The sequence below is a fragment of the Pelodiscus sinensis genome, chromosome 9 (genome assembly GCF_049634645.1).
Source record: "Pelodiscus sinensis isolate JC-2024 chromosome 9, ASM4963464v1, whole genome shotgun sequence".
Taxonomy (NCBI): Eukaryota; Metazoa; Chordata; order Testudines; family Trionychidae; genus Pelodiscus; species Pelodiscus sinensis.
Window position 1 is genome coordinate 31,116,453 of NC_134719.1, and position 22,326 is coordinate 31,138,778.

General features: G+C 43.1%; 2 protein-coding genes across 3 annotated transcripts in view; one reads left to right on the forward strand and one right to left on the reverse strand.

Moving 5' to 3' along the window:
• Nucleotides 1-7,079, reverse strand: part of SELENOF (selenoprotein F) — a 32,272-nt gene extending 25,193 nt beyond the window's left edge. Inside the window, exons 1-2 of the mRNA XM_006120250.4 lie at nucleotides 6,922-7,079; nucleotides 4,746-4,913 (exon numbers count right to left, since the gene is read on the reverse strand). Coding sequence (XP_006120312.2) covers nucleotides 4,746-4,913; nucleotides 6,922-6,993 — 240 coding nt within the window. The 5' untranslated portion in view covers nucleotides 6,994-7,079. The remainder of the gene's footprint in view (nucleotides 1-4,745; nucleotides 4,914-6,921) is intronic.
• Nucleotides 7,080-7,642: 563 nt separating this feature from the next.
• HS2ST1 (heparan sulfate 2-O-sulfotransferase 1) overlaps nucleotides 7,643-22,326 on the forward strand; it is a 149,476-nt gene continuing 134,792 nt past the window's right edge. The window contains exon 1 of one of the 2 annotated variants that reach the window (XM_006120249.4): nucleotides 7,643-8,020. In XM_006120249.4, the coding sequence (XP_006120311.1) occupies nucleotides 7,897-8,020 (124 nt within the window). In that variant the 5' untranslated portion in view covers nucleotides 7,643-7,896. Of the gene's footprint in view, nucleotides 8,021-10,466; nucleotides 10,761-22,326 lie in introns of those variants that run through there. The other variant, XM_075936408.1, reaches the window with a different exon arrangement.

The window sequence follows — 22,326 nt, forward strand, 5'->3', positions numbered from 1 at the left end:
CAAGCAGTTTGAATATCAGTCCAGGATTTTTTCTTTTAGTTCTCCTTTAACTGCCTTAATCTTGTGAACTACAACACAATAGGTGGAGATTTGGAGTAAGGAGCATTGGAGGAAATACTCCAATCCTCTCTAAGGGTACATCTACAAGGCAGTGTTATTTCGGAATAACTGATGTTTTTCCAAAATAACATTGTGCGTGTCACTACAAGCCTTTATTTCAAAATAATGTTGAGCCGGAAGACTTGTTACTCTGATTCATGGTAAACCTCATTTTATGAGGAGTAAAGAAAGACCTCCTGCTGTGTAGACAATGCCAAAAACCAAAATAAGCTATTTCAACTTAAGCTATTCAATTGATGTAGCTGAACTTATGTTGCTTAATTCGACTTTAGCCCGGCTGTGTAGATGTACCCTAATTAGGGATGTTAAAATTAATCAAATAATCAATTAGTCCATGGAATTTTCATCAACTATTCGATCAGTCAATAAGGGTGCTTCCAGTTTGAAATGTAGCAAGAGCCTGCTGGGCTGTTGCTACATTTCGAAGATGAAAGTGCTGTTGTGTTCTGCCTTTGAAATGCAGCATGGAGCCTGGGACCAGAGGGTGAGTCCTCCGCTGGACCCAGGTTCCATGAAGTGCTTCCACTTCGAAATGTACAAGAGCCCCAGTGGGGACTCTTGTACATTTCAAAGGTGTAATGCTGCTGATATGGCTCTGCCTCCTCCCATTGAGCTGGGGGAACCAGCTCTCCCCAGCACCTCCTCTTCTTCCCTCTTTGCAGCCTCCCTGGGGGAAGTGTTCAGTCAAGTAGTGTGCTGACTATCCTATAAGCTTTCGCTTATCAGCTAGTCGACTAGTCGCTTACAGCCCTAACTCTAATAGTAACGTAGCTGGTGTTAACTGTTTACTTCTAAAGCTTCACAGGGGCAGCCGAGTGAGTCTGTAATTGGAAAACTTAAAGAATGAGGAACAGTCTAGCACAGTGGTCCCCAATGCGGTGCCCGCGGACGCCATGGCGCCCGCGGGGGCATTTGTTTGTGCCCGCCAACAACCTGGGCCGGTCCCGCCCCTGGCGCACGGCGCACTGGAGGCGCCGGCCCCAGGCGCGCAACACGCACCGGCGCCTGGTGCACGGCGCGCGGCTCGGGCGGCGGTGCTGGCCCCGGGCCCAAGGCCCAAGGTGCTTGGGCGGCCCCGGCCCTGGGGCACATGCTGGCGCCGGGTGCAAGGGCTTCCCCGCCCCTGACGTGCCCGAGGACGCGTGGCCCCGCCCCCGGGTGCCCAGCGCATGAGTGGCCCCGCCCCCGGGCGCCTCTATAGGTTGGGGACCACTGGTCTAGCAGCACCTTAAAGACATACAAAACATGCAGATGGTATCATGAGCTTTCATGGGCACAATCCCCTTCTTCAAATAAAAGAAGTGGGTTGTGCCCATGAAAACCCATGATACCATCTACATCAATGGTGGGCAATAACTTTTCCATCCTGGGCCGCCCCGGAAGGAGTGGGGCCTAAACCAGAAGGGGCGGGGCCAGGATGCTTCTAGGCTTCCCCATCCCCAGACTGACTAGTCTGGGGGTGGGAGAGCCCCTTTGTCCCTCTCTTCCACTAGGCACTCAAGACCTAGCAGGGCGGGAAGAGGCTTCGCATGCTCCTCCACCCCCGGGCCAGTGAGGGCTCGGGGGCAGGGGAGCGCGCAAAGCCTCCTCCCACCCTACACCCTCCCCCGCACCAGGAGCACATGGCACTTCCACGTTCCTCCCAGGGCAGCAAGAGGCTTCGTGGGCTCCTCTTGCCCCCAGGCCAATCAGGGTTTGGGGGTGGCGGAGCGCGTGACGTCTCCTCCTGCCTCACGAGCAGCACATGACGCTTCAAAGTGCCATGTGCTCCTGGCAGGGCAGGGCCTCCGCAGGCCCGATCAAACCGCATGGCGAGCCGGATCCGGCCCTCGGAGGCGCTTTTGCCCACCCTGATCTACATCTTTTATTAGTCTTTAAGGTGTAGCTGGACTACTCATTGTTTTAGTTTTTCCTGTTTACTTCTAGTTCTTAGTCAACCAACAGACTCAGTCCTATGCTCAGTGTTTGATCATACAACAAAAAAGCAGAGGACTCAAGCTCAGTTTGTATTTGGCTACTAACCATCTCTAGAAAGGTCAGTAAAAACAGTTCATTGAGCACATTTTAACAGGAATTTTTGTCAGTCAAAAAATTTAGACCAATTCTAAGCATTTATAAGGCCACACTGTCCTTTGCAATAAGGCTCCTTTATACTATAGTTTTATATTCCTGGGAAATGTTCCCTCTAATCTTTTTCCATACAGGGGCAGAATAAAAACTTTTATGTGCACCAAGGCATGTGTGAATATGTACCGCCATATGGCATCCTTGTTGGCATCTGAATTTCTCCTGAATGGATGCACATGTGCACAGCTTACAGGAATTCTGTTCATGGGGGATTTCACTAAGAACCACAGGAACCATTCACTAAGTAGGAAGGCTGCTACATTCTGCTCCACCTGAGCAGACAGAGCCTGCCCTGCACCTATCATCTCAGAAACTCCCCAAAGTCTTGTGTGTCAATGCAGAAAGTGCCACAATTGCAAGCAAGGGGGATGGAGTGTCATGTGCAAGTCTACCTAGCCTTCCCTTTGCTTCCTGCTTCCCCTGGGCAGGCATTTATGTCCAAGTGCCCAAATCAATCTGCCTGTACTGCCAATGAGAGGCATGTAGCCTTTCATGTGTTTGTGTGGGAACCAAAGAAATCTGTGCAGGCCATGAATTCTGCATATGTAAAGTGATACAGAACTCCCCCAGAAGTAATATTTTCGTATATAGTTTTTCCTCTTCTATGAGCTTTCCCCAGTAGTACATATAAAATTAAGTCCCTACACTAGTTTTCCACTACCAGACTTGGGGGTGGAGAGGGAGCTCAGGACATTTGCCCTGCAGTAGGGTGGTGGGGTAAGGGCTTCTATCCAAAAGGAAAGTGGGTCTTGTGGCTTCATCCCTATGGGGTATGCCTGCAGGGGCTTAGGGCTTCAACAGAAGTGGGGCTGAAGTCCTAAGCCCAAGCAGGGGCTTAGCGGCAGGGATAGCTCAGTGGCTTGAGCATTGGACTGCTAAACCCAGGGTTGTGAGTTCAATGCTTGAGGAGGCCATTTAGGGATCTGGGGCAAAATCTGTCAGGGATGGTACTAGGTCCTGCTGTGAAGGCAGGGACTGGACTCAATGACCTTTCAAGGTCCCTTCCAGCTCTAGGAGACAGGCATCTCCATTCCTTTCAAGCAGTTGCACCCTGTAGGACTTAATCCCTGAGGCCCAGTAAGTAGGCCATGGCTCCTTAACTTCTGAAGACTGTTACATGCAGCTCGAAGGCTCAATAAATGTGATCGCCTCTCAAGTTATCACACAATTTGTGTTCATAACATCACCACATATTTGTGCCATTTTCCCTAGGTCAGCTGCCATGTCTATATTACTAAGCCTTTGTGATTTCAGCCAATGAAAACTTCCTAGAATTATTTTGTAAAGTGACTGTCAGCATGTCTTCCTTCTGTGTTGCTAGCCCACATATCCAGTGAGAAGAAGAGTAGAATGGCAAGGAAAGCACGAAAAAATAAAACATATAAAGAGACAGGAATCCTTAAAACTTACACATACTGAGTGGTACTGTGGAGTTTGCTATCTCTTAACATGTAAGATGCTTTTTTTTATTTTAGCACACTTTTAAGAATCTTATACTGGATTTACAAATGTTAATCCTTTCACTGCACCAGTAGGATGAAGTCATACACTGATTTGTTACCATTAAAAAGAGACAGAGATAAAGAATGATATTTAAAACAAACCAAAGAAAAACCAATACACAATGTTTATAACAAAAGAACTAGAAAACCGAAAGTTGATTCATTTTAATCGTTTATCATTCTATTATATAATTTTAAAATTCAGTAGTTTGCCATATTAAAATGAGAACTACTTCTATGTGGACCCAGGCCAGGAAGCGTTTTATACTCACGCTCTCAGTGGGTTTACCAGCTATAGCAATTCCCAGAAATGTGCTGACACTTTTGAATATATATTGGTACAAAGCAAAAAAGAGTTAATTTCTTGATCCCTCAGAACCACAGGAAGATAGGAAGGAAACCTGAGGTTATTATTGGAATTTAGTAACACTGAAATCATTAGGCTTGCTATTGTGATGTATACTTTATATCTATCAATTTTTGATATTTATTATTGAAAACAAGAACAGCGGCCGCTCAAAAAGATTGTCTAATAACTATCAATATAAAACTAAAAGATTAAAGTACAGTATACACAAAATCAGTGTCCTTTAATACTTAGGTTATTAGAGCAATAATAGGTGCTGCTCAAACAAACAAACAAACAAAAACCCAATGAGTTCTGTATCTGATTTCTTCCCTTTTCCCTTCAAATTCCAATCATTAGTCCAATTAAAGTTGAACAGTTCCCTTCAGGGCTAATTAGTGGTACTAGAGTGACCAGAAGGGCTAGTGTAGAACAACAAAAGGTATTTCCACCCAGACCTGAGCATTGCCTCAAACCTAACTGTGCAAAAACTTCAAATTCAGATCATCTATATTGGACTGTCATGGAATAGCTATATTTCCCCATGATTTAAATGAGGTTCTAATTAGAATATTTATACAACCTTAGGAAACTTATTACCTAAATTAAAAAGTTTCAAAAAGTATTGTGAAGGTTTGCTTTAAACTTACCTTTCTTGTTTCAAACTGAGCTTCTTCTTGGCAACACTCCCTGCAGAATGGATCTAGTTGATTCAAGCTAAATTGTCCAAGAAGGTTGCAAGAACTACATAGCAGATTACTGGAAAAGCCTAGTTCTCTGCATGCTTCTGATGATAAATGCGCCCCATAAACACAAATCTGAAAGTGAATATTTAAACAATTATATGTTTTAGCATTTAAAATATTTTTTCTAGTTATGGAAAAGGAATGCTGTTTGATAGCTAATTTGGACTATAGAGTTCTATTCTTGACTATACAACTAATTTTTTTTTCCAGCGTGGATAAATCACATAAGCTTGTGTAGGTCTGCTACAAATTTCTCTTGCTGATGCTCCGGAGGCTGTAACCCGAGCTGTCCCATCAACTGAACTGTTTAGGGCAGTCACTGGGAACCATGTACTTTGCAGGGCCCTGTGGGCTGGTGGCAGCTTGATTGGCCTTGCTCCGCTCTGCCCCCCCCCCCCCCTTCAGGGGACACAGGGCCTGGGCTGTGTGGATGCCAGCAGCCGCACTACCAGCCATGCTCTGCTCCTCCAGCATTTTTTGGCAGAGTAAGGGTTGGGCTTTGAAGCAGGGGTGAGAAGATGCAGGGTCTGGGATGAAGGGGGAGTTGTCCAAGGCTGAACAACCACCTAGGAATGTCTCTGAATATAACAGTGGGAAGTTTCTTGAAGCCTACTTTGCTTTTCTACTCCAGTGCAGACCCCAGAACAGCTGTTATTGCATACAAGTTCAGGAAATAGCTCAGCAGCACTAGTTCTGTGTGTGCATATAGTCTAACAACATAGCTCAACTATGAGAAAACTTCCTGGCCCCAACACACCTTTCACCATGGACACAGTTCAGCTCATTAGAGAATGATTACAGCATTCATCCCAGTGAAGAGAACACCAGAGAAAAAAACAAAACATGAAGACTTAGAAGGAAAACTTGTTAACCCTTCCAGAGCTGGGCCAAGAAGTAGCACTGCAGGAGCAGACAGGGTCAGGGGAAAGAGGGTGGGGCCATAGGTGGTTATGTGGCTGGAGACAGGGCCCCAAGCAAAGGTGAGGGATGCTACCTTTGGACCGGTCCAGGCCTCATCTGCACCCTCTTTAACACTGCTCCATGTTCTTGGGTGGGAGTGCATGTTCCCCCATTAGGGATGACTTAGTCCTGCCATGCGTGCAGGGGACTGGAGAAGATTACCTCTTGAGGTCCCTTCTTATGATTCTATACTATTTCTTCCCATTTTCTTCTTATAATATTTTCAATATGCATGTGTTTTGCAACTCAGTGAAAGAGTATAAATACAATCCTACATTTTTCATGGTTGGAATAATGGGGAAACAGGGTACGCCACATCCATGAACCATTAGCCAAAGGGGAAAACTACACAATCCCCCCTTCCAAATCCAAGCCACTCCTTCCTCATGATCTTGAGAACGTAAAGCTGTCACTCACACTATGGTCAAGTATCAGGTTAAATACGTGCACTTCCAGTATAAATGAGACCAGCCAACAACTTTTTAATTACGTAAAAAAACAACAAACAGTCTTGCAGGACTTTAGAGACTAACAAACAATATAGATGGTATCATGAGCTTTTGTGGGCACAGTCTAAAGTGGGTTGTGCCCCACAGAAGCTCATGATACTATCTACATTTTTGATAGTGTCTAAGGTGCTGCAAGACTATTGATTGTTTTTTTAGATTGTTTTTTTAGTTTTTCCAGGTACAGACTGACACTGCTACCCCTCTGAAACTTTTTAGTCAGCTCAGGTTAGACCCGAGAGGATAACCCGGAAAAGAGAGACGCTACCTTTTAAAACTAAAGCAGAGCACGCGTCCCCCCCCCCCTCCCCCATACCCATCACGGGCTAGTGCAGGACCAAACCCTTCCCCCAATCACTTTGTAGAAGTCACAGCAGGGTGCAGGGGAACAGACAGTACGTCTGCGTGAGAGGGGCCAGGGCATGGGAAAACGTGCCGGTGTCGGTACAGGAGACGAGAGGAGCCTGAGAAGAACCACCCAGGCCGCTAGGCCACGTCGTATCCCTGTCCCAGCCGCCGGCACATCGCTACCCGCCAGGCCTCAGGGGCTGAGTCCCCCTAGTGACCCACGGCAGCGCGCTCCTGGAGCCCAACCAGACTGGAAACCGCCTCACCGCCTGCAACAGCGCCAGGAACCCGAGTGGCCAGAGCCTTAGACCCGTGGATCCTGTAACGGCCGCCGCCATCTTAGTGCGGGACTGCTCTGTCAGCGCAGCAGCGGGACCGCTCTCAGGACCTCACCCTCGTAGCGGACCTTTCATTGCCTACGGCGAAGGAAGCAAAGTGGACTTGCTCCTTACACCGCCGAGGGAAAAGATTGTCCTAGGGCTACTTTGGTAGAGAACCTGAAGCGGAGCTACTGGGCTCCATTGGTGGAAGGGGCTTATAATGTAGGTGAGAGGTATCATTTCGGGACTTGGCTCAGGCACCAAAGTAGGGACCCTACACGGGTCCTTTTTCTTCTAGTTGTCTGAGTTACGAACCTGAAGATTGGCAACCAGATGAACCAATAGTACTGCGACTCTGCTGATTGCCGCGATGCCGACGCCAATAATAGAGAGCGAGAAGGGCCGGACTTCAGGACAGGTATCCAATCGAGAAAGAACGCGTGGGGGGAGGGGCGTCAGGTCCGTACATCCGCTTTATTGGGGTGGAGCATTGGGGGGTGGTGTATTGGACTGGCTGGTCAATGGAATAGGGTAGAGGGCGGGACGAAAGAGATGTCGCCCAATGGGAAAGGAGCCGTGGGCTGCGCGTGTGTTTCCTTAGTCAATGGCGGTATGAGGTGGGCGTGTGCGCGGTTGGGCGTTCGGTTGCTGAGCAGCGCACGCAGGCGGGGGGAGGGGCGCGGGCTGGCGGCCGTGCAGGGAAGCTAGCGGGGGGCGGGCTGGCGCCGGGGGGGTGGCTGAGACCGGGCTGGCGGGAGGAGGCCTCGGGAGGGATGTAAGGACCGTCTGTCCCTTCGCGCGCGCTCCCCGCCACCCTCGCGCGCTGTGTCCCTGCGGCCCGGCTGAGGCTGCCTTCGGCCTCTCCGGCCGGGCCCCACGTTATGTCGTGATCCCGGGCGGGCGGCGCTGCTGCTGCTGCTCATGGGGCTGCTCAGGATTATGCTGCCGCCCAAGTTGCAGCTGCTGGCGGTGCTGGCGTTCGGGGTGACCGTGCTCTTCCTAGAGAACCAGATCCAGAAGCTGGAGGAGTCCCGCGGCAAGCTCGGTGAGGGCCAGAGAGCCAGGGCCGGGGTACCTGGGCAGGGGCGAACGGGTAGTTGGAGGCGATGGAGCGGCGCGGTGGAGGCTGTTGTGGTGGGCGACAGGGCTGGCGAGAGCCGGTGCCAGATGCCCAGAAGAGGGATGAGGCCCAGGGACTAGAAGCGCTGTGGCGGGAAGGGGGCATGGTGAGATATTGGGGCTATGCAGGGATTGGGTGGGTGCTGCGTAGGGCTGAGAGGGGTGCAGTGAAGAAAGGTGGAGTTGGAAGGGGAGAGATGGCAGTGCCCAAATCGGGACCAGCACCAGGCTAAGGGTTTGGAAAATGTAACCTTCCCGTTTTGATATGTTGAGACCTCGATAATATGGAAACACAAGTCTTTTTCTCCTATGTAGTTCCTGTGTTTACGTGTCTGGTAAACATAAATAACTTGAGGTGAGCGAAATGATTTGGAGGAGCCTGTGAAAGGGGTTGTAAACCTTAAAGTCAGCAACCCTGACCTTTGAGTCCACGTGTATGTTCACTATGCAAGATCATTAAACCAATGAGAGAGAGTAGTGTTTTGGGAAAAATTTATTGTTACAAAGCAAGTACATGCATATTTATAGTCACAAAGCAAGTAAATGTGTTGTGTGAGAACAGTTGGAGATTGAGGAGCAGCAGTGATAGCTTAAGTTCAGCTCTGCTTCCTCCTCAATGTGGTGCTACACATATTTAGTCTAATGTACTTTATGTTTACATAATAAAAACGCAGAATGTAATTATAGTTAAAACTTGTGTGTTTGAAAATAATCTTAGATCACTAATTATAAATTCATATGATTTGTTTTACCCTTGCTGAATACCTGTTTTTTAAATACCTCTGTTTAGCAGGTAGTGGTGGTGTTTTTACTGGCCTTGTGTGCTGTGTTACTAAAGAGTAGTTAAACAGTAAAAAACTAGTATCTAATAACTACCATATAAAATTTGTTTTTTCCTGTAAAAAAAAAAAAAACCCTTTCACTTTTCAGTTGAAATTTGTTTATTAAAATAACATACTACTTCATGTGTACATTAAATGTTAAACAGCAGAACAAGAATTACAAACTAATGTAAGTAAGTGCCATTTCTAAATTAGTACACTTGATTTACCCAAGAATTGTAACTGGAAAGCAGCAGAGCCCAGAAATACCTAAAAATGTTGTAATAGGCTGAGAACAAGTTCAGTGCCTATTTATATTTGCCTAATACGCTCACAGTAGTAGGTTTATGGAAAGATTCTTGATATTTCAATGTATATTTATTCCCTTTTTTTCTTATATAAACTCAAACAATGTTCTTACTAGTGATTAAAAAAAGAAATAGATTTTGAATGCAGAGACAAGTTTAATGTTGACAGCCTATGAAAGAGGTGACATCAGAGTAACTTGAAGTATTCAAGTCTGTGTTGAAGATTTATTAGACATGGTTTATCTGGCTTAGGTAATGGGAGTTAGTCCTGTGAGAAGGTACTGGTGATTGGATGAGCTTTATAGTTCTCTTGATTTATACTTCAACTAAAAATTACTAATTTGAGGGGTGATATTTGGATTTTGTTGGTAGCTTAAATAATTTAAGCAGTGTTAGTGAAAAAGGGAAATACTTGTTATCGAATCAAAATATTACAGCACTCAAGATTTAATTGAGTTTTGCATAAGTCTATTAATTGCTTGGCACTAGTGGTTTCAGTGCATCTGTATCTGTCAATAGATGTCATGCAGGAAAATCCAAATCCTGCACAAAAGGATTAACATAATGCTGGTAAGATTTCCTGACACTTTGCTCCTCCTTAATAGATAGGTGCTGGACATGATTAAGTTACATATTTAGAGGATTTAAAATATGCAGCTCAGCTTGACTCAAGACAAGCATAATATTGCTATGTTATGTTGGTGCTGTTTTTATTTAAAAAAAATGTTTAAACTTGATAAGCTTAGATATTCAAAATATAATGGGAAGCCTTATAATGAGCTTGTTAGTGGCTGTCAAAGTTGGTGTGGGAGAAACAAGGGATTTTTATTTTTAGTGTTTAGTTTATTCTATGTGGGCTTAGCAACCTGTTAGATCACATGTGTTTATCTTGATGAGGTATTACCTTTGTTCAATAGACTTCTTGCTACAATAATGCTCACCAGAAGGTGCTCCTACTTTTTTGTGTATATTGATGTATATTAGCAGCTGTAGGTCATCTTTTTGGAAATGATCTGTAGGTGTTAGTGCTATTTCCATCCATCTGAGATATAGAGAACATAGTTTCGCTAAACAAAATGAATCCATGTTGGCCCATTACACTTGGCTAACAGGAGTCAAGATAAAGAATAAGAAATGGGGAGTGGAAGCACTAGCAATTCCATGGACTGCTTAGAATAACGTTTGCAATTTAGTTGAAAAGTTTATTAAAATGTTTAGTGTGACATTAAATATTGCTCTTAACATGGTCCAAGCAATATGCAATTTGGTTTAAGTCCATGTTACTGAATTATATGTACCTATAGCACATGAGAAGCCATGTCTGGATGGATGTAAAAATAACTGTGTGACTTACATTCTAACTAAGGAAACTGTCACTTTACATGGGACAGTTAGCAGAAAATAGTTCTACCTGTGTGCGGAGTCTGAGTAAAACTCTCAAAAGAGCATTTCCTGAAACTTTATGATGGAACAAGATTCCTTGACATGCAAATACATAGATGTCTATATTGCAACAAGATTTTCATTCTTTTTCAAGGTAAGTGTTAAATAACTCACATGAAATAAGAAATAGATGCATCTTTATGGAAATCAGAGAAAGAGGGAAGATTTTGTTTTCTTGAAAGTATAATTCAATCCTCCTTGCAGCTAAATTCCAAAGTAATTATTATGTATAATATTTACCTCTAATGATTGTGGGAGAGAATTTGCACTGGACATTGCTTTTCTCACATTATGGTTAATTTTTCTCTTTATTATTAACATTACTGTGCTCTTATTGTTGCTTTAAAAATGCTTAACGGTAGTATTGTGAACTTGGTTTTTAGTTTTCTTTTGAATAACTGATGAGAACACCAAATGGCAATACAGGCAGTCCCCGGGTTACGTACAAGATAGGGACTGTAGGTTTGTTCTTAAGTTGAATCTGTATGTAAGTCGGAACTGGTGTCCAGATTCAGCCGCTGCTGAAACTGATCAGCGGCTGATTCCAGGAAGCCCGGGGCAGGGGCTTCCTGTAGTCAGCCACTGGTCAGTTTCAGCAGCGGCTGACTTGGGGACGCCTGGGGCAGAGCAGCTGGGGTGCTGCTGGGTTGGTCCAGTAGCGCCGCCGCTCCTCGGCGCTACTGGACCAACCCAGGAGCACTCAAGCTGCTCTGCCCCAGGCGTCCTGATTCAGCCGCTGCTGAATCTGACCAGCAGTGGCTGAATCAGGACGCCTGGGGCAGAACAGCTGGGGTGCTGCCCGGTTGGTCCAGTAGCGCCCAGAGCGGCGCTACGGGACCAACTGGCAGCGCCCCAGCTGCTGTACCACAGGTGTCTGGAACAAAGCCACGGAGCACGGGGGCAGCGGGACAGCCCAGACGCGCCGTGGCTGTCCGCTGCCCGCGTGCTCCGCGGCTTTGCTCTGCTTTGCGCCCCCCCCCCCCATCCTCCTGGTCTGCAGACCAGGGGGATGGGGGGGGGGGGCAAAGCAGAGCCAAGCCGCGGAGCGCGCTGCCAGCTGACAGCCCAGATGGGTCTGGGCTGTCAGCTGATCGCGCGCTCCGCTGCTTGGCTCTGCTTTGCCCCCCCCCCCCCCGCTGGTCTGCAGACCAGGGGGACGGGGGGGGGGGGGCAAATCAGAGCCAAGCCTCGGAGCGCGTGGGCAGCGGACAGCCCTGTCCGCTGCCCACGTGTTCCGCCGCTTTGCTTCCTCTCCCTGGTCTGCTGGAGACCAGGGAGAGGAACCCCGTTCGTAACTGCGGATCCGACATAAGTCGGATCCGCGTAACTCGGGGACTGCCTGTATTTCTTCCTTATGGGAAATCTTTTTCTATTTAAAAAAAAAAAAAAAGTAAAGAAAGTATTAACATTTAATATCAGATAAGTTGGTCTAAGGATTCTCATTTTTAAGGGGTTTTGATCTTACTGCTTCATGTGAACAGAATAGCAAAATCTTTGAGTCGCCCATTAAGGGAATTTTTTAAATATGGAAGGATTTACTATTGCGTCTTTTCCCCAAGCTATTTTGGAAAAGGGTGTTTTTTTGTGTGAAGTGTAGTTACTGTGGAGTAAATAAGATGGCTTTTTGATAACTGAGTAGATTAAGTAGAGAATGAAGAGGAAAAAAATTCTGTCATTTTTGTTTATGGTACCCTAAGTTAGGTTACATACCTAAGAAGGGAATGTCTGCACTATGCAGCTTTTAGTGCCAAGGCTGTAGCTACATATCCTTGTCACTGAAAGGCAGCGTGTGTGAACACTAGGGGATATTAAAATGTGGGTGTTTTTGTGTGGTTCTAACGGCTGAAATGTGCAGTGGTTACATGTTTACAAGTGTGTATTAAATATTGGCCATTTCCAAGGTTCTAACGGCTGAAATGTGCAGTGGTTACATGTTTACAAGTGTGTATTAAATATTGGCCATTTCCAAAGTCCCATGTTCCCAGAAACTGATAGATCTTTGGGCATACTGGACTCTGCTAGCAGTTATTTTAACTTGCTGTCTTTCAGAGTGTTTCTGATGTAAAAAATCCAGCTTCGAGTACCTCTTTGGGTAGGGTATTAATATGTAACCAATAATCCTGATTATAATTTTGTAGAAAACACTTTTAAAATGTACTTGTTCTCTAAAAATTCTAACAAATCTTAAGGGCTTTTTGCTGCAGTTTTCTAATTAAGCATATCTGAATCTTATTAACTATTTAGTAAGATGATTGAGTTTTACCTTTTTATGTGAAGGTAAAACATGACTTAGAAGTATGCTGTCTTTAACATTCTGCCACAAATCAACTCTGACTATAACTGGCTTTAATCTCTGGGCCATCCCATATTATGGAATTAGGTTTCTCACTCTATAGCCGCATTTCACTCTATAGCTGCATTTGGCAGTTATTTTATATCATGATGGTGCCACCAATTGAATCAATATGTTAATAAAATATTGATCAACAAAAAAGTTTTTGCTTCAAAATTGATTGACAGTGCCCCTTTTTGTTTGATATTTTGTAGTCCAACAGGAATTGGGTCATATGGCTTTTATATCCCATCTGTAATGTTCTGTTTTGATATAGTGACTGAATTAGGAACAGATTGCCCCTTTGTATATATGAGCATACATTTTAGGCAGTAGTGCTGAGTAGTGATGGTTTGTGTTAAGGGCAAGTGCTCCATTGACTATTTTTAAAATCTGTTCTGAAATTTTGAATATGTGACGGCCATTTAGATGTTTAAGGGAGTAGTCACTAGTCCTCGAGTTGAGTACTCACATCCCCCCTCCCTCTTGCTGCCTATGTAGCAGGACTCAGTTTGCCTCAGCACTGTCTCTGTTGTACTGCTCATTCCCTCTCCATGCTGTCCCTCTCACATTTTTCATATTTGGGATTTGTGTCCCGCTCTAATTGGTTGTAAATTCAAATTAATTTAAAACACACTAAAAAACATTGTATTTTTTATTAAATAAAACTACCTTAAAGTGCTAATACATAAATTCTTTTCTTTCTCAAAACTAACTGATTTACTAGTTAGGGAATTAAAAACATTGTTTCAGGTCTTCATGTGCTTTAAGATTTTAGAACTTCGTTACTTATAGACTAAAAGTGGAGAACGAGCTGGTTTCGTACTTTAACAAATTCTGGCCACCAGTTCAGGCGGACTCTCTTTAAAATTTGGCACCAAACATGTAATTTTTAATTGTCTTCAAATTAAAACCGTCACAGCAGATTATATATAAATGTGCTATTTTAATCCATCCTGACTCCAATGTCATACCTAACACCCTTGTTACTGAAGTAAAAAAGTAAGCTTAGGAGCAAAGCTTCAGCTTGTCAAGGAAGTCTTTACCGAAGCAGTATTAAAGCAGGCTTCAAGTTAAATTGGGGATTGAGTGTAAAGTTAACCTGCACTTCAGCACGTGTAGGAGCCTCCAAGTTGCCTGAAGTGTATGAATAACAGACTTTCAAAAAACAAAACAAAAAACCACCCCACATACGTGGGAACATTGCAATACCTTTTTCTGTAATTATCATCAATAATATCACCAGAATTTTCATGTTGGTCCTGCACCTGGCGTAAGGCAGGACTGAGCCAGGATGCCTGCCCACGCAGCAGTCCCCGTCCACAGCAGGGTACAGAGGCAGTAGGGTAGTGGGGATAGTCAAGCTGACTACTCCTATCTGATAAGCCTAGGCTTATTGGGTAGCGAACTAGTCGATTCCTCCCTTACATCCCTATTGTGAATCACTTAAGCAAACCCTGGTGCAATATGCTTAGCCAGTGACTTCTATTCTACCAGTTTAGCAATTGGACTTCATTTAAAACCGGGCAGCAAATACATATTGCTTCATGTTTTTATTTAATTTAAATTATTTAATTTTCAGTAAGTTTATCTTTAGTATAAGCTGTTGTGGTTTCAAATTTAATTTTCAGTAGGTATAGTTTTAAAAACACATGTATTTTATTTAAATAAAAGTTGATTTGAATGAAATTGTTTTTATCCACCATTCTTTAGAGTATGTCTGAGAGTTCAAATGGCAGAAAAGCTGAATGTGCTACATCCAGCATTTGGGCAGGAGCTTAGAAGCTTTACTGGTACACCTAATATATTTTTCCATTAATCAAGGAATTTGACATGTGAAACAGATGTTTAACTGATCATTGAATATTTCAGTTAAAAACATGTTAAAAGTTGTGACCCTAATTGGTGAGGGAGCTTCAAAGAATAATTCCATGGTCTCAAAATTTGCCTGTATCTTAAAGTGCAATTACTACATGTTGACATGAAGCTGTTGATTGATTAATAATGTGTTTTTGCTTATGGGAATAAGTTTTGCCAAACTAAATCATCAGTGTGCATAACTCAAACTGGCCAACTCTTTCATCCATAGCAAATACTTTGTCCAGTTAAAAAAAAAAAAAAAAAACAAAACCCCACACTCAGATTCTAAGTAATGAATAGGATTCAGCTGGATATGAACTTAGATCATATAGGTCACATAGATCGTTTAGTTTAAGGATATGAAAGTGTAACCATGTAAACAGTTAACTAATGAGTCTAGGCTCATCAGTTAATGCTTATGGTTACATGAAAGCTCCTGATTTGTGCTTTTAAGCCAGCTCCACATGTGCGGTGGGTCCCACGGAGTCGACCGCTGCCCCCTGTGTAACCGCTGAAATTACTTGTATTTTAACATTCCTAACTTTCCGTAGAAAGATGACTTCCCCAGATCATGATCTTCCACCACACTTGTGTGAAGTATCACCGTTATATACAGTGGAGGAATATGGGGATTACAGGAGGCTCCCCCAAAGTATAGAGTGTTTACAATTATTACATATCCTTTTGTATGGTGGATTGTAATGCTTGGGTTGATAGCAGTTGTCTGAAACAACAACATGCTCTTAAAACTGATAGGAAAAAGCTGTATGTGGTGTGTAGCTCTATTTTTTTGTGTGGGAGATGGCTTGTTTCCTTGGAAGGGATGAGAGAGGAAAAGAACAAACATGCCTCCAATGTTGACAGTTTTGTGTGGAGTAGGCTAGTGTAGGAGAGCATGCAGTCTTGAAGTCTGAGACTTCCCTTCATTCACTCTTACTTTGTTTTGTCCTTTGCATCTCACACACAAGAACATAAGAAGTTGTATTGGATCAGACCAAAGGTCCATCTAGCGCAGTATCCTGTTTTCTAACAGTGGCCAATGCCAGATGCCCCAGAAGAAGTGATAAGAAAAGGTAATCCTCAAGTGATCCCTCTCCTCTCATCCATTTCAGACAGAAGTTGGTGACATCATTCCTACCCATTCTGCCTAATAAGTTTTGTTGGAGCTAACCTCCATTAATTTATGTAGATCTCTTTTCAACCCTGTTAAAATCCTGGTAGTCTTAACATCCTCTGGAAAGGAGTTCCACAGGTTGACACTGCACTGCATGAAGAACAACTTCCTTTTGTTTTAAACCTTCTGCCCACTAATTTACTTAGTGACCCCTAGCTCTTATATTGTGGGAACAAGCAAAAAAGGAAAAGTTACTCACTTTCTTCTTTCCTGTCACTATTTTATAGACCTCTATCATATATCCCCTTAGTCTTCTCTCTTCTAAGATGAGAAGTCCCAGTCTTTTAAATTCCTCTTCATATGGTACTAATCATTTTTGTTGCCTTTTTTCTGAATCTTTTCCAGTGTCAATATATCTTTTTTTTGTTTTTGAGATGAGGTGACTCCATCTTTGTGCAGTATTCAAGATGTGACATACTGTGGTTTTTATATAGTGGCAATACGATATTCTGGCTTATTCTCTACCTCTTTTAGTGATTCCTAACATTGTTTGCTTTTTTGACTGCTGCTGGTTGTTTCCAGAGAACTATCCACAATAACTCTTAAGATCTCTCTGAAGTAGTTATAGCTATCTGTATGTATGGTTGGGATTATTTTTTCCCAGTGTACATTGCTTTGCATTTATCAACATTTAAAATTGGTTTGCCATTTTGTTGCCCAACACCTACTTTTGAGAGATCCTTTTGAAGGTCTTCACAATCTGTTTGGTCTTGACTATCTTGAACAGTTTCATTTTTAATTTTTTGCTGACCCCTTTTTCCAGATTATTTATAAATATGTTGAATAGGATAGGTCCCAGTACAGACCCTTGGGGGATATTACTAGCTATGTCTTCATTCTGCGAACTGACAATCTATTTTCTCCCTTGGTTTCCTGTCTTTTAACCAGTTATCAATTCATGAGAGGACCTTCCCTCTTATCCCTTGACAATTAACTTTACTTCAGAGCCTTTGGTGAGGGATCTTGTCAAAGGCGTTCTGGAAATCTAAGTACAGTATATCTGCTGGATTACCCCTTGTTCCCTCCCATTGTGGAGGAATACCCTTAGATATAATACACCAGAGTCAACTTTTTTTAATATCACCTTCACAAATAGATCTACTTTATTAAATGTTAATTTTATACTTTGCCCACCTTAACATATATTTGTAAAGAGCTTTTGTACATGTTGCATCCTGAAAGACAGTGGTGGTGTGGTGTGTGCACACGCACACACCCCTTCTTTGTTTGGAATTGGCTTCTTAGTTTGTAGAACCAGCTGCTATTTTTAAAAAAAAAACCTTACTTGTGTGTGTGTGGGGGGGGGGGAGTTATACCCGTAGGAGTTCTCTGGTGCAGTAGGGATGTGGCCAGACCAGAGAGCCCTAGTAGCAGAGTGGCTGGTGGCTAGAGAATTGACCTCACCTAGTCTGGCAAATTCCCTGTTCAGGACCAGTCAGAACTTGAGGACACCGGACCATGAATGTCCAACCTTTAGTCAGTATGTCAGGAATTATTTTTGTCTTGGGAGAAAGACCAGAGAAGAGCTTTCAGTCCTTGAACTTAGTATTTCAATGATGAACTAGTACTAGCCACATGCATGTATTCTGGAAAAAAACTATGTAGAATGATCTTAAAGTGTAACTTGTATGATGGCTCAACAGACCATTAAAATTCATTTGGAATTAATTATAGTTGATTATGATAATCAGGTCTCTAGGGGATAAAATAATTATGCCAATTAGAAAACTTTATTGAAAAAAGTTTAAGATTATGTACCATCTGCAATAGCAATCTGTCTGCCCTTCCAACTATCCCACAAATAAAATAGAAAACATGCTATGCAAGATTTTCTACCCCTAATGCTTGTGTTTGTAGTGTTATGTTGTTCTGTTTCTTAACTAAGCAGCACCTTTGTATATATCAGTCTGCAAAGATTTAACTAATGCTTTGAAGAGTTCAGCCTGCCTTGGTACTAATGTGGTTTCTTCCTGTGAGCAGTTTGAATATGCTTATTCAGCAGTAATATGGCAAAAGTTAAAATAGAATCAAAGTTGAGAACAATATGCTGTTATATGATGCTGGTAAAAAAGGCATGTAAAATTGCTTGTAAGATGGTAAAACTTCATCACATTCATTTATTGATTGGCTTTTTCTGACAGAGATGACATGTAATTTTTTCCAAGTCCAATTCTACAAGCAAACACGGGGAAGGGTTGGAACTACAATTCATTCACAAGTTTAATTCTCATGCAAGTGGTTTGAATCGAGATACTGGATGGCTGGGACATTATCAACCAAACGAACAGTGAAGGTGTCAGTGGTTCTTAGGGTAGAATCTGGTGTTAGTATTCTTCCTCTCTAATTGCTAACTAATGGTTCTTATCTACTTCTCTAACTATCCAGTCTTTAGGTGGATGTTAATGACTAGTCAACTATCTGAGAAGCAAATGCTTATTGGATATTCCAGTCAACTAGTCAGTCTCCCTCTCCCCGCCCCCCTTGTGCACCGCTGTCAGAGGCAGCAAAGTGGAGGGGAAAGGGAGCACTTCAAAGTGGCAGCGCTGCACGGCGCTGACCCTGGACTCTGTGACACTGCCTCTTTGAAATGCTGCAGCAGCGTTTCAAAGGGGCAGCACCGCATGAAGCCTGGGGTCAGCTGGGGACTCCTGTCCCCAGCTGACGCTGGGCAACCTTTGACATTTCCGCGGAACCTGGATTCTAGAGTGCCATTTCAAAGCATGCAGAGCCCGAGATCAGCTGGAGACTCCCCAGCTGATACCAGGTTCTGTGAAAATGCCAGGATGGCATTTCAAAGCAGCAGCATAGCATGGAGCCTGAGGTCAGTGGGGGACTGAGTCCACTGCTGACCTGAGGCTCCATGAGGGCGCTTCTGCTTTGAAATGTGCAAGAGCCCTCGCTGGGGACTCTTGTACATTTCAAAGCTGGCACTCTGTGTGCAGTCCGGGGCCAGCGGGAAGTCCATTTCAAAGTGGAAGTGCCCGTGTAGAGCCTGGAGTCAGCAGGACTTCCCGTTGGCTCTGGGCTGCACACAGAGTTCCGCATTCCTCCACTCACGTTGCTTCTGCTATGACTGCTTTTGAAATGTACAAAAGCCTCAGCAGGTGGAGATACCCTTATAGACTGATGGAATAGTAGATGGAAATCCCATCAACTGTTCAATTAGTTAATTTAATTTAACATTCCTAATTGACCACAGTTCTTGGTGGCAAGGTGTGGTGTAAGGGGGGACCCAAGACTGCCCACTACTCTGGGTCTGGCCCAGGGACTCTCGCAGTGCACTTGTCTTGCTCTCTTCCTCCTTTCCCTTATTTTGTCTCCTTTCCCCTGTGACCCTTGCACTTCCTTGGCCCGCATCCTGGCATGTATCAGGCTTGACCTCTGTCTTTAGCTCCCGTGGGCCTGCCTAGTACTACTCATGCTTGCTCTCTCTCAAATCTTAAGTCTCTCCCTGATTGGCCAGGGCTCTGTGTAAGCTCCCTACAGCCTGTTTTAGCTACTTCCTGGCTGAGGAGGGGTTCTTTTCTTCTGCAAATGTTGACCCCTTACCTGGATGCAGTATTCCAGTTTAAGTATCGCTAATGTCTTATACAAGTTAAATCATCTTTCTACTTCTACTGACTGCTTTCCTGTTCATATGATCAAGAATTCATTAGCTAACTTTGTCAGAATTGCACTAAGAGCTCATGTTAAAGTGCTTGTCAACTATGACTTTTAGATCCTTTTCAGATTCACTATTTTCCACGATGCAATCTGTTCTGTACATTTGGCCTGCATTCCTTTTTCCTAAATATATAATTTAGAGTTGAGTGTTTTAAAATACATTTTTATTTAAATAGGCCCAGTTTCCCAAGCATACTCTGTCTTGTCCACCATTGTGATTTAGCATTCTACTAATCTTAAGGCTATTCACAAATTTTATCAGCTCTGGCTTTATATTTACTTCCAGATCACTGAAGAAAGTGTTCAATAGTATAGCTGTTGACAGCTTTCTCAAGGTTTAGCAGGGGATAGAATTTGGTCTATGTTCTGGTTAAAATCATTATTGCCCTCAGGTTTGAGTAAAAACCACTGATACCTGGTAAATGTTCTGTCCACTTCTTGGTAAAGCTATGGACAACCCCAGAGATATATTAGATTATCTTTGTGCTGACTCATTAGCCAGTACAGCACTTGCTTCCTGTTTGGAAAGACATCTTCAACTGTAAAGGTTAAAAACAAATGAAAATGTTTAATCCAGGAGAAATGAAAGACATAGCCTATTCACCATGCAGTGGATTTTCCGAATATATTTGGCAATGTAACCTAAATATATTCGGTGCTTGTGATGTATGCCACTTACTGTTTGTAACTGTTATGCTCTAACGTGCTGGGTTTTTTTTTTTTTTTTTGTTTTGTTTTTAAAGGCTATAATGAAAATTGTCACAGGCTTTTAATGTCTTGATAATGTTCCTCAGGAGACTAGCGGAGACACTCCTTACGAACGGATGTGTGGGGTTCTACAGCTATTATTCTTTGTATTTTACTATTTAAAAAAACTTAAATGAAAACAAAACCATTCATTGACTGTTGTCCTGTGTGTGTGTGTGTGTGTGTTGATGGGTCTTCACTGATTTAGATAGTTACTTCTGAACAATTTATTGGGATTTTTTTTTAGTTTGGATGCATGTCACATTTGGAAAGTGCTAAATATGCAAAGTCATTTCCATTTAGTATTTTAATCTGTAGTAAGAGTTCAGCTTTTTAAAACTGTATTAGTTAAAATATCAAATGCAACCTAGAAGATATATTTTGTTGCTTGGCAGAATAAATAACGATCAGGAAAGCCATTAATGTTAATTTAAGGTGTCCAAAGCTAAAAGCAAAAGAGTAAATATTCCTGCTAACATGAGAGAGAGAAAAGAACATAAACTCTTAGCAGACTAAAAAAGCCCAAATCCCTCAGCCTCTCTTCATAGGTAGGTCATGTGCTCCAGCCCCCTAATCATTTTGGTTGCCCTCCGCTGGACCCTCTCCAATGCATCCACATCCTTTCTGTATAGGGGGGCCCAGAACTGGATGCAGTACTCCAGATGTGGCCTCACCAGTGCTGAATAAAGGGGAATAATCACTTCTCTCATGATTCAAGTGCCTTTTTATAACCATTTCTGAGTATGAGGGCCATCTTTAAAACTGTATTTTCTCCATGTTTAAAGTCAGTTTTTAGTGGCTTTGTGTTCAAATCACTCAAGTGATTTTATTTGTAACATGTCAGTCATGGCATCTGTGTTCTAACTTGAAGTTTATAGAATATGTTGTGCCACGTTCTTCAGAAAAATACTGAGGAATCAGATCTTACATGAAAGTAAATATAACGTATTGCATATGCATGGTACTATATTTCCCTCAGATATGAGATAAATAACGTGGCTATCCTGAAGTAAGCATTTGCCTGTCTGTCCATTCATCAAAATGTGATTGGTTGCATTTGGATATTGTAGTCATTTACATTTCCCATTCCCCTTCTTCTATTTCTAAGGAAACTAAAGTTGAAAAATTACATTAATGCAACATATGGCTTAAATATCATAACACTAAAAACAAAATTCAGTTACCATTTCCATAACTACTTCAGTTTAGCCAAACCGCTCATGTTCACAAAAAACTTGTCTATATAATGCTTGAATCTGCACCGGATAATAAATTCCAGTGAAAACTATGGAATCGTGCACTAACTGATCTATCTGGATCCTGTTGGTATGCGCTGAAAGATACCTATCGTATATTAATGTAGCACTGTTTGAAACGTGAATATATTAATGTACATTAACTTTTTTTAGTGCAGCCAACAAGGTTCACACAGCTCTAATTGTGCAACATAGAATCATAGAATACTATAATTGGAAGGGACCTCAAGATCATCAAGTCCAGCCCCCTGCCCTCATGGCAGGACCAAGCACCATTTAGATCAGGAGTGGCCAACCTGTTACAGGCAGAGCCAAAATAGTGGTGGAAAATAGCACAAAGAGCAGAGGGGGAAAAAGTTGTCTGGCAAGCAAGCAAAAAAACAAAAACCAAAAACAAAACAACAGTGCCTCTTTAAATGAAAACTCCAGTTTGGCTTTTTGGCCATATCAGGCTCCTGTTGGCCGGCGCCATTTGGCTTCCAATGTGCCGGATGGCTCCCCTGCATCCGGTGAGCACAGGGAACCAGGGGCCCTGTGTAGGGCCACAGTGAAGGTTTCCTGACCCACAAGGGAGGCTTTGCAAGCTGCACTTTGTTCTGTGAAGAGCCGTGTACAGCTTGAGCCTTGC